Source organism: Crocodylus porosus, unplaced genomic scaffold (assembly GCF_001723895.1).
Source record: "Crocodylus porosus isolate Cpor-Errol unplaced genomic scaffold, CroPor_comp1, whole genome shotgun sequence".
Taxonomy (NCBI): domain Eukaryota; kingdom Metazoa; phylum Chordata; order Crocodylia; family Crocodylidae; genus Crocodylus; species Crocodylus porosus.
The window spans coordinates 46,078,702-46,091,636 of record NW_017728918.1 but is presented as its reverse complement, the minus strand read 5'-3'; the positions used below and the strand labels follow the sequence as shown (position 1 = coordinate 46,091,636).

General features: G+C 44.2%; 1 protein-coding gene across 9 annotated transcripts in view; it reads left to right on the top strand.

The window, feature by feature from the left end:
• DST (dystonin) overlaps positions 1 to 12,935 on the top strand; it is a 478,409-nt gene that overhangs the window by 56,677 nt on the left and 408,797 nt on the right. For all 9 annotated transcript variants that reach the window (XM_019537571.1, XM_019537570.1, XM_019537564.1 and 6 more), the window contains exon 4: positions 12,642 to 12,849. In XM_019537571.1, coding sequence (XP_019393116.1) covers positions 12,642 to 12,849 — 208 coding nt within the window. The remainder of the gene's footprint in view (positions 1 to 12,641; positions 12,850 to 12,935) is intronic.

Below are 12,935 nucleotides of genomic sequence, written 5' to 3'. Positions count from 1 at the left end.
CAGGAGTGACCAGGAATAATGGTCACAAGCTGGCAGAGGGTAGATTTAGGCTAGATATCAGGAGGCGCTACTTTACCGTCAGGGCCGCTAGGGTCTGGAACCAAATTCCAAGAGAAGTGGTGCTGGCTCCTACCCTGGGGGTCTTTAAGAGGAGGTTAGATGAACACCTTGGTGGGGTCGTTTGACCCCAGTTCTCTTTCCTGCCATGGCAGGGGGTCAGACAAGTTGATCTACTCAGGTCCCTTCCAACCCTAGTAACTATGAAACTATCTATAAAAAACACCTTCTCCACTTTTTGCTCAACTGTATACACTTGAGGTTTTTGTTTGGTATCTATAGCACCTGGGAAAATAATCCCTGTTGTTAAAGTTAAAAAGAGCTTTCCTTATCAATGGAAAATTCCACCCTGCGAGGTGGCTCCTTCCCAACAGAAAATTCTACCCTACTGCATGGACAACACCTTTTGGTGCATTCAGCTGTGCAGCGGACCTTCACAGTTTCTACTGCCTTCTGCTGCTCTGTACATTTGGATAGTCTTTTCTAGGGATGAGTCTCACTCATGGGGTAGACTTTCTTGTAATGCAGTGTTTGCAATACCACAAATGATCAGAGGTTCTGTCAAGTTTCCAAAAGCATGGTTATTATTCGTCTCTTTAGTTCCATAACATACGGATCTATACTTTCTCCTGTTGTTAGTCTGCACAAGAAAAATGTGTGTCTTTCAAGAGTGATTGTTTTTCAGCATGCAGTCTCCTCAGGTTGGACAGTGTTACACGTAACTAACGGCCTTCTTTGAAGATGCAAGTAGAGCCAGGGCTCCCTTACAGGATGCAAAAAGACTGAGGATTTGACTTTGTCATTTTTATCTCTGTCCCTGTGGCTGAGAAGCACCACTCAAACCTTTATCTGAATGCCCTTTAATTCTCTGCTTCATTGCCTGGCATCACTAACTGTCCTTTTACTTAGACTATAACTGTGCTGGAAGACCACTTACAGTGGTACTTATCCTTCTACATGGCTGTGTGGCTCCACTTGCTCTCAAGTGTCCAACTTCTCTTTCAGTTTGAAAATTAAATTCTTTCATGTTTAGCCTGGAAAAGAGAAGACTGAGATGGGGATTTGATTACAGTCTTCAAATACCTGAAGGCAATCGCAGAGAGGATGGAGATGGATTCTCTGCAGCCATAGAGGACAGGATTAGGAGCTGTGGCTTCAGTCTTCAGCAGGGGAAACTTAGGTTGGAAACTAGGAGGAACTTTCTAACTATTAAGGGTGGTGAAGCACTGGAACAGTCTACCTAGAGAAGCTGTGGAATATCTATCCTTGGAAGTTTTCAAGACCAGGTTAGACCGACATTTAGCTAGGATGAGTTAGTTAGAGATGATCCTGCCTTGAGCAGGGGGCTGGACTACATGTCCTTGTGAGGTCCCTTCCAGCCCTACTTTCCTATGGTTCTTAGTTTTTTCTTAGACTCCTGACACCATGTAGTGATCACCAGGTTTAGTAAACACGGGTATACATGCGTGAGAAGAATTAAACAATAAACTTTATTTATGGAGCAGTAGACAAGCCCCTGCAGTTCCTTAGTCTCTTTAACTAACTAGCTGCTCTCTAACTGAGGGACCATCTCCAATATCCAACTCTCTGCCATTCTCCTGTTAGGGAGGGTTTCAAAATTATAACTTCTATCGTACCAGATTTCCTTATTTCTACTGGAAATACCTAAATACATCCTAGATCACATTTGCCTTTTTCATGGTTGCATTATGTTGGCAGGCCAATCATTTTGTGACCATCTAGTTCAGGGCTCTCCAACTGGTGGTCCACAGGCAGTGTGTGGCTAACAAGGAGTTAATTTGCAGTCCCTGAGCTCCTGTCCAGCCACTGCTGCCCACCATTGATTGGGCACTAGGCTCTTCCTCTCTCCTCTGCCTTCCGCTTCTAGAACTCGGAATTCCACTCAGAACTCCGGGATGGAGATTACTTGGTTCCCCTGCCTGGACTGCATTAAGTTCTTTAAGTTTTCCTTTCACAGGTGTTGTGGTAATTTCCATTTTCATACAGTCATTCCATTATCTATTCTGTTTTTGTCCTCATGATCAACCTTGTTGTCCTCATTGAAAAATAGCAAATTGATTACAATGACTATTTAAATCATAATTTAAATCAGCAAGCAAGCAGGAAATTTTAATTTAAATGACTGATTCTTCCTTCCAGTGTTAGTTACCTTTCTAAACAAGGGTTGATTCTCACTGATATGCTGTGATGTATAGTAAATTTAACATAGGGATTAAGCTTGGGATCTCTCTATACTATCCTGTAGACTGCAATGTGGACCTACCCATAGCCTTAAAATATAGTATTTTCCCCAACCTGGAGCAGACTCTATATCTGATTATATTTATTTAAGCAATTATATATTTAAACAGTTATCTATTCAGTTTTAATTTTCGTGTTTTTATTATGTTGGGAAATGGTAACTGGTTCCATTCCTTCTTACTAAATAACTATTTTAACTTGGTATATTTACATGGAAGATGGACAAAAATACGTAAACCAGTAGTTTTTCAGTTAACAATATCAGCCTTAGTGCTGGACACATTAGGAAACAAACAAAGCATGGCTGCTGCAGAACTAATTGATTTCTCAAAGAAAGGAAGAATTATCTTTATCTATGCTTAATAAAGTGCTCTCTTGTCAGTTGAGATTTTGAACTAATATATCTCATATTCAGAGACAGAAACAAAATTCAACTCTTTCAACTCTCAGTGAATATCATTTAACTTAGCTAACTGAATAGACTGATATCAGGAAAATATACTCTGCACCTCCAGAAGAAACTAATGTTATCAGAAACTGAACACTTTAACAACATAGGGTTAGAAAGTAACTTTCAGCATTTCAGTGGTTTGACTTTCCTTAAAACTTTTAATAGCAAACGTATACTACTTAATATTACCTATCATTTAATCTAAATGATTGTAATGCATTATGGTAAGTGTAGATTTCATTGTATCACAATTTCAAATTTAGTTTTAATTTGATTTATTCTTACAAAGAAAATGGATTTGAATTAAAAAAAACATAACACAAAACTGAATATTATTAAGAAGTCAATACTTTTTGTCTAAAGGCTTCAAAGAATGCTAGCGATTTTAATTGTTCAACAGAATTTTAAATGAAACATATAAAATTACTTTGGGACAAATTGAATCTTATATTCTTTTATGAGTAGTTCTTAGAAAACTGCTTATTTGTTTACACATTACCCAAAACACGTAAACTAATGTTATTTTCCTTTCCCCTAGTACTGGATAATGATTGAGTTCTGTACAGTTACAGAGTACAACTCTAGTTGTGATGAACTATGATGTGTGGGAGGTCTGGGGCAGAATCCTATTTCAGTTTGTGTGCCAAAATAGCACATATGATAGTCAGCTCTGTAGATGCCATTTTTTGTCTCTTATAAACAGTTTGAGATCCTACTTTCCTATGCACTCTGCACACACAAGCATCTGTAAAAATGCACAGTAGACTGATACGGCCAAGCAGGTATACTACTCTATGTGTGCATCTACATGTACTATTAAGGTGAAGCAATACACTCTGGCACTTATTATGCTAGACTTTATTGCTCCTGGGTGCTGCATCTACACATGCACCTGGGAATGTAGCATGTTAAGTCGGACTGGAGCAGCCCTGGCTTGCAAGGAACCAAGGGGGTCAGCCTGCCAGCCTGGGGGTGCTCTGACTTGACTCAACATGCTGCAGAGGGGCTGGCTGAGGCACAAGGGTACTTCAGTGCAGTGGTAGTCAGGAGGCAGCCCCTACACTGAAGCACCCTTGTTTCCTAGCCAGCTGTGTCAGTGTCTACATGCACGCTGCTGCAGAGTAACGAATTCTGCAGCAGGGGAGTACTTGTACATATATGCACTACCCTCTTGCGGAGTTAATTCCCCTAATAGGGCTGCATGTGTAGATATGAGATGTTTACTGTGGAGCTGATTAGTGTATTCTGTAGTAAACGTCTTATGTAGACACACCCTATATATATGTACCTGGTTAAGGTTAGGACCTGAAACTGTAGCTGGGCAAAAGCCCATGACTCATGGGAAGGGATTCCCTCCCATATTTTAGCCCAGTGTTCTAGTGGTTAGGACCCTTATTCAGGATACAGAAGATGTGGGTTCTAAGGCTCTCTCACCCAGATGGAATTTGAACATGCATGTTTTTGACTTCTAACCAGGAGGCCAAAGGGTAGGCTTTATGTATATTTATTTTCAGCACTAACCACTACTGGGCTAAAAATCACACAGGAGAGCCCGCCATCTCCAGAATCTAACCTGTCTTAGGTGTAAGTTTTTGCCTGTCTAACACCCGGTAGGCATGGATTTTGACCAGCTATAATCTCAGTTATGCTCAGATATACATGTCATGTTATGCTCAGATATCCATGAACTGCAGACCTACCTAGTTAGAGTGCAGCCAGCTGCCCATGCCTGATACCCACATAGACATTTGAATGTCTGCACTGCCCATGGAATAGGATCCCTAACTATACACAAGTGCCAACAAGGGCAATTATGTGCCTAGGTAAGTGCCATTTGGGCACAGAAAGTGAAATAGGATTCTGTCCCTAGTGTCATCTTCCATTACCAGTAGAAAGGGAGGAAGAATTTTAGCAAATGACTATAAGTGGCCATGAAGGTATTTTAATGTAGATTAAGCCACTAGTATTTGTGAGTTTTAGGTTTAACACATTTTTTCTTTTGGGTTTCTTCTTGCTGCTTTATTTAACAAAGGTAGGGGGGGAGCCTATGAAGGCTGACTGTGTGGATGGCAGATAAAAGATAAGGGCACACACATAGAAAAAATACTGGGTATTCCTCAGATATGCGAATCATAATTGCAGAAGTTTCAGTACTGTGCTTTCTTGAGGGTTACACAATTGCTTTTATACTGGCCTTATTTTTGGCTCTCATTTTCTTGTCTGTGTTTGCACTGTGATTAGTCCTGACACCATGCCATCCTAAGTGGTCTACAAAATTTGATTATATACATTGGCTGTTTGTACTTTCTATCCCTGTAGCATATAATCAGGATTTACCTGGTAAATATTTTAACAACAGGAACACTTACTCTTCCTTGGTTTCATCTTACATTTATTAAGTTACTTTATCTTAACAGACATTCCATTTACTATCACTCAGTCTATGATGCGAGTGAAATAAAAAGGACAAAAACACTTATATAAAGCTAACTGTCTTACTGTTCTCAAAACAGAAGTATTATTAAAATAGATTAATAAATAAATCAGTAATAAATAATTGTTCTTATATTCACTTTTGGATTTCATATAGGTCAACGTTCTTTTTATTAATTTATAATTTCCCTTTTTCATATTTCTCTATGAACAAGAAAGAATTTCATGAAATAAAACGTGGTATAGTGATTCCTAGGTAGTATAGTATTTCAGAAATATAAATAGTATATTTATAAATATAAATAGTATAAAGTGTGTGTGTGTGTGTATTTATATACTCCCAGAGAATCAATACACAGGTTACAAGCCTATGGGCTTTCAAGAACCTAATCCAATGTGAAAGGTCTCCCCATATTGAAAAATATTTTCAAAGGGTGGGATGTTCACTGCCCCATCTCCATTGTGGGCCTTGAGCCAGTCAGCACAGCTGGAGAAGTAGACATTATGGGTAGAAGATGGGGTGTTGGTTGATGGGGTGTTGCATTGACTCAGTGCAAGCCACTGAGAAATTCTGTCAGCAAAACTGCCTAAGATTTAAAATCTGTTCTCCCCTAGTAGGTGCCTAGAGAAATGAGAGTACAAAAACTATGTGCCTTCCTGTGATACACTTGTAAACATGTCCTTAGCTCTCCAGTGCCTAAGTTCCTCTTAAATGGCTACGTAGATTATGGTGCTTTGGTTTTCCAGTTTATGGGGGGAAACCCCCAAGAGTCCAAATAAAGCCAAGCTGAAGTGAAATGATTTTTGCTTTCATTGTCTAGCTCAACTTCTTTGTGCCTTCTCCAGCAAGGAGTTCTTTTGGCCTGTAGGGCAGAGATTACTGATCACCAGGAATCCGGGTTTTCTGTTTGCTGTGGAAAAATGCGGATTTTTCTCCTTTAAAGGAGAAAAACGCAGATTCCTTTAAAGGCAAAAACCCTTGGAAACTGTGGGTTTCCCCTTGCAGGCTGGCAGAGTTCCAGCCTACAAAGGGCTGCTTGGGGCCGGGGAGAGTGGGGCACAAGGGCACCACGAGAATGCTTGCGCACATCCACATGCACGTAGCAGCCAGGCAGTGGCAGAGAGCAGCTCCAGCAGCTCTTTGCAGATAAGTTCGTAGGGGCAAAGGAGGGGCACATGCGATGTGGCAGGTCAGTGGGGTGGGGTACAGGTGATGTGTGAGTGAGTGAGGGCAACATGTGCCTCCCAAGATTTCTATGCCTATAGCGGGGTGTGGGGCTGCAGTCAGGCCAGACCAGCTCTGGGCAGCAGGCACCTCTGCAGCCCAATAAGCGGGACCCAGTGCAGGAGGGAGCATTGTGCCACCATAGCCTCCAAGGTGAGGTGCAGTAGCATGGAGTGGGCACATTGATGGTGGGTGGGCAGGGGGTACCTGACTTTGGTGCCTGTGGTGGTGCAGAGCGCTCTCCTGTGCTAGGTCCCAGCTGGTGGACCATGGAGGTGAAAAAACACAGATTTGGGGGGTTTTAATTAGAAATCTGCAATTTTTATCAGAGAATTTGTGATTTTTAAACAGAGAAAACCAGGGTCTCTGCTGATCACTAACCTGGGTGCTTCATTTGGCACTCAGGTTACAAGCCACAATTGTGCATCCTAAATATTGGGGCAGCATCCAGTCCTAAACCCAAGACTGCCCTGTTCCACTGTTTCCCAGTCCTATGCTGTTTCTCTCTGGTTTGGCCCTCTAGACTGCTTTTTTCAAGCAGTCCTCTGCCAAGCCTTGCTCAGGCTCCTTCTCTTTTTCCCTCCTCACAGGGAATAACCATCTAACTCAGGGGTTGGTAGCCTACAGTGTGTAGGCCAGATCTGTCCCGCAGAACCACTGGATCCAACCCACAGATATGAGGCTTTGGCAGCATTCGGTGGTAGCAGGCTTCGGCTGAAAGACCAGTGTCAGTGGCCGGATCCGAGTTGCTACCTGCCTGCCTTTGACCTGGGGTGGGCCATTCTGGCCTGCAGCCAGGAAAGGCTGCCTACCTGTGATCTAGACCTCCCTCAAGCTTTGGTTGTGTGTCCACACTGCTGTTCCTTTTGGCCTTTCCTACTACTGTAAAATTGCTTCCTTTGAACAGAACTGGGCCTCAATCAACTAGTCAGTCACATGATTTGAGAAGAGAGGTAGTTAGCTGTATTCATTTGAAGCAAAGCAGGATAGCACCTTAAGATTAACTTATTCAGAAAGACATATGCTTTCATAAGCTACAACCTACTTGGTCAGGTACTACAAATGGTCTTCCATAGTGTTTATTGTATGTGATGAACTAGGCTATAGCCTGTGAAAGCTTATGCCTTTCAGAATTAATTAGTCATCAAGGTGCTGCCCTGCTCTACTTCCTATATGATTTGAGAAAGAAATCTCAGGTACCAGACATATCTCAGGTCCTTGTCCACCTAAATACTCACTATATGGCAACTCCTGGGAAGCTTTTTCCCAAGGTTTGTGTGTATAGTTTGCACCCCCAAGTGGTGGTGATGCTGAATTGAGCCACTGAGATCAAGTCTGCCTTCCTACAGCAGGTACAATTAGGTTTACTGTAGTGTGGACTAAAGGATTAGATGTGTAAGATATTAGATAAAACACATGATATTATGTGCTGTGCAAATCCAGTAATTTACCCTTGTTCAAAAATAGATGCCTCAGCAAATCATCTTATGAACTGAAGAAATGCATAATCAAAGGCCTAGAATAAAGCAACTATGCCGTCTGAGCCCATGATCTCATGGGTCTTTCAAGTAAGCAGAGTCTGGCCCTGCTCCCCCTAATGTCTCTAAAACTAAGCTAATGAATGATATACCTAGTCAATATTTTAACAGAAATCAAAAGGGTCAAATGTGCTGGGCAAACATGTTATACTTATTGTTTTTCATTTGTACAGAATAAGATTCTATACAGATACTTAACTAAAAGGGTTGTTCATATTTTATCACTTCATACCTTATTTTTCACATGCTGTCCCATTGTCACAGGGACATCTTTCAGGATACCATATATGTGTTAATCAGTCAGAATTTTGTTATAACTGCATAATGTTTGATAAAGACTTATTGCTAGGCCAAGGAAAATTTGCATTTTGGGATCAAATAGTTCAGTGGAATTGAGTATTTAAGAATACCAAAAATTGGCTGAAGTGAAGAGAAAAGTTGAATGAGTATAGGGCAGCAGGGCTAGGTCCAGTAGCAGCGTCAGGTAGAAAGAGCCGCTGCCACTGGAGCTGCTGGGAAGTGAGTCTGGCTGCTGTGCAGCCCTGCTGCAAACCTGTGGGCAGTGGGACTGGTTGCATGCGCCACAGCCCATGCACCTGGGTTGGGTGGGGCTGAGGGACCTGCCATGGGCAGGATGAAATCCCTTGGGGGCCCAAATTCAGCCCGCAGGCCATATTTTGCCAACATCTGACCTAGATCATTAGAAATTGATGAGATTTAAATAAGAATCAAGCACTTAGTGTGTCTGAGGATCTGGGCTTATATTACCAGAAAAAATGCACACTGAGAAAGATGAACATTACTGCTTAGTCAGAAGTGGACAGTAGTGATACTGAGAAGCATTTTTTTACTAAGGTACAGTATATATAAGAGGGAGCCTAGGGCTCCTGTTACTTTTAGATGGAAAGAGCAGTAGGGAGAGCCTCAGGAGGAGAATGCTCATTATAAGCTGCCAGAGAGCAGGTGCCTGGGGATCTACCTGCTATGAGCACCTATTGCAGAGCTAGCTGCTCTGCAGCAGTACAATAGGCTAGAGCCCTGCATGGAGGTAAACTGCTATTACATCAGTTACCAGCAGCAATAAACTATTCTGGAGTTAAGCTAATAAGCTAAAATGGGAAACACCTGCAGCCAACCCAAGCCATCATCTGACTGGAAAGGGGCAGGGCCTGTGAGGTATATAAACCCACATCCAGCACCTGTCTAATCTGGCTCCAGAATGGATAGGTGCTGGATGACTGGTTGGGGCCCTGCCAAGCTTGAGTACTGCAAGTTAGGTTCTGAGGCTTGACCGAGGACTGAACCCTGGAAAGAAAACATTTAGGAGGCAGTAAAGCAGGCTTACTGTTTGTGTTAGAGCCAGAGTGCCTATATTGTTTTGGTTTTTTTTGGCTTGAGTTTTAATTGGCAGTCTGGGTTGGGACTAGCAGGGATATAAGAAATCACACTGTGCCAGAGGCATGTAAAGCTTGATTCTGCTGAGGGCAGAGTGCAAACAGCAATACAGCCCAAGAGGGACAGAGCTGACAGCCAAAGGCCTATAGCCTGAGAGAGGCAGAGACTGACTAGGGCATAGAGGCTCAGTGAAACATGAAATGAGACTGGCAAAATCTGTGAGGTATAGGCGCAGCTGTAGGGGAGGCCAGAGACTGTGAATAGCCCATAAGCAACAGGTGCCCTGGGGCATATGAGGACCACAAGGGCTTACTCACCTAATAGGAAGGATTGCTTGGGATCAGCAAGTCTGAGAGAGGAATCCATTGGTAGGAAGATAGATGTAGAAAAAGAGGCTGTTACGGGTCTTAGAGTGAGCCTTGATCTATTAAGAATATTAAGGTGTGGCAGGGGGAAGCAAAGGGAGGGTACCCTGCAGCCACCAGGGGCATCACAGCCATCCCTAGAGAGTGACCCTGCTACAGTGTACAATTGTTGGGAGTATTTTGCTACCTCAAACTTGCTCTCAACCTTTCCAGTTTTATTCTGAAAATATGATAACTTTAACCATCAATAATGGAACAATTGTTTTTTCTGAAGAACTAAATAAACTAAAGGGACAAAGTAACACTTAAAAGGATGATGGCTCATCAGAAGATGCTCAGATACCTGCCGGCTGCCATGCTTAGCTCAACTTTGTCTGGAAAAGCTGAAAGTGTTTTTACATGTTTCATACACCACTATAGTGCCATGCTTTACTCCAGGGATGACTTCATTTCAGCTGTGTGGAGATGATTACTACTTGTAGTCTTCTAAGTGTCATTTTTATTCTCCAAGTAAAGAAAGACTTATTACAGGTATTGATTAAAACTTGGGGCCATAAAGGTTTTGAGGGACCTTTCCTAAAGGAGGATGTCCTAAAGGAGGGTGTCAGAACTCCATAAGAAAGCCAAGGGGACCCTCTGGATTTAGTAGTAATCTTCTTCCCCACACATCTTTAATAAAAATCATTATTATAGTCTATATTTGTATATGCCAGGCACTGTGTAAAAATAAACAAAAATACTGTATTACAAATAAAAATATGAAAGATGACTAGAGAAATTTCCAAGGGTGAATCCTGTCCCCATCTCCATGACTGTTTGCCACTGAATAAGCAGAAAAACCAGGGCAAGCCAGCATGTAGGAAACAGGCTGTGCAGACTTCATGCATGATGCATGGTTCCCTTTGGGGTGGACATCTGATGTGAAGGACAAGCTAAGAGAAATTTAACTTGTGACTATGCAGAGCATCCCCCTCCAAACAGAAATGGGGGTGTTACTGGAGCACTTGCACCTCTGCTTGGGGTTCATGGGGATGGTTTCATTTTCTCCTGCACTAAATCCAGTCATCCAGAGAACCACTGCTGTGACAAGATCATTACTATGCTCATAACCATGCTGCCTATACATCATTATATGGCAAATGCCACCACACAGATTTAGTTATAGAAAGGTTCCTTATTGGTCTGCATTCAGTATTTTCACCTTTAACAGAGGTGGAGAGAGAAAGGAGGACTGGAGTACAGTTGAGTGAGGGCAGGAGGAACAGTCACTAATTTTCCTTCCTCCTTTACTTATGGGATCTTTTTGAAAAATTGTGTGCACTTGACAATTTGATGCTACATAGCAAAGCAGTAGTCAATCATTTATAACTTTGGGTTGAGCTTAAAACAAGATGCTAATGTTAAAAATAATGTTCCTTTTCATGGCGCGCATGTATGCAAGTGAAAGCCCATGGAAAAACAGTCCAAAAATTATATCCCCAATCATGTATTGCTGATGCAATACCACAGTGATGGTTTTTGTTTGTTAAATAAGGGCACATCATAAGCCCTTGTAAAACCCTGCAAAACATATTTAAAATAACAACTGGTTGAAGAGGGACTGTGCCAAATAAAAAATAGAATAAACCAGGTTGAGAATAACATACCACTGGTAAAAGTCATGTCAAAGCACTATTTGCTGGGTTGGAGCGGATTACACAGCATGAGGGCTAGCTAGCTGCTATCCCCATCTTGAATCAGCTAGTAGAGCCATTGTTTTCCAGTCAGGTGCACAGGAGAAACCACAACTATCCTCAGGTAAGAATGCTAAGAAACAAATAAGGCAGGAAGGAGGCCCCCACCCCAGGGTCCTGACACCTCTGGAGGTTGGTTTTATTTTTTCTTTTTAATAATATATTTTGTGTTCCAGGTCAAATTAGCGAAATCAGTTCCAAATCGTATCGATTGAGCAGAACTCAATTGATCCAAAAACCATATCGATGGCGCAGGCAGAACTCAATCCTAAACACATACCTACAACCCGGGAGCATCCTCAGACTCAGGCTCTCACCCTGGGACTTCAGGTGCTCCCAGATCCATTGGCAGGCATCCTACCTGCAGGCCCAAGCCTGGAGGTCTTGGGATTTGGACACCCCATGAGAGGCCTGTTGGATCCTGAAGGTCTGTTTACCAGATCACCCACTAGGGCCACCATCCCACCTCGCCCTGCCAGGGTCAGGGGACCCAGAAATGGCCTCCGCTCCTGTCCCTGCACTGCATCATTCCTTATATGCCTTCCTGGGCCGGAAGAGTGGCTGCTCTCTACTGTGTTGGGGACCAAAGAGGCTGTAAATCGAGATCAACCGGCTGTTTACTGGCGCTGTCTCGCCAGCACTGCCGAGAGCCGCCTTTTGTGTGCTGTCGCGAGCAGCCGCCCAGGTCCCTCCCTCCCCGCAGCGCACTTGATCCGGGAGCCGGCAGGTCCGGGTTACACCGACCAGGGCAGAGGCGGCAGCTGAGCAAGAGGCAGGGGAAGGAGACTTACCAGGGTGCGGCTTCGGAAACCTGCGCGCAACAACAAAGTCCGGCATCCTGGATTTGTTGGGGGGGCGGATTATTTTCCCGAGAGACAGGCTCGCATGAATGATTTAACCGGCAGCCCGGGGCGGGTCAATCTCGAGCTCGTCCTGGCGGGGGAGCCAAACACTCTGGATTGGTAGCCGGGAAGGGTTTTTGTTGCTGCTGCCGGCTTTATTGTTGGACAAATCGCAGGCGATGGTGGCCGCAGCGCAGGCCGCCCTCTCTCCTCACTCCTGCCCCGGGCGTCCCCGCTGAGCCCCCGCCATGGTGAGGGGAGGGGACCGGGCCGGGCCGGGCGGGGCGGGTTCCGTCTGGCTGCGTGTCTGCATCTCTCCCCCTCTGTCTCCTCCGTGCAGAGCTCGGGAAACGCTTCCTACCGCTGCTCTATGTCTTCCTCCGCGGACTTCTCCGACGAGGACGATTTCAGCCAGAAATCCGGCTCCGTGTCGCCGGCGCCGGGGGACACGCTGCCCTGGAACCTGCCGCGGCACGAGCGCTCCAAGCGCAAGATCCAGGGCGGCTCCGTGCTGGACCCCGCCGAGAGAGCCGTGCTCAGGATCGCCGGTGAGTGCGGCCCGGCCGACATGCATGTGCGCGGGGCGGGGCAGCGGGCACGGGCGCTGCTCGGCCCTGCCTTGCGGCCGGGGATG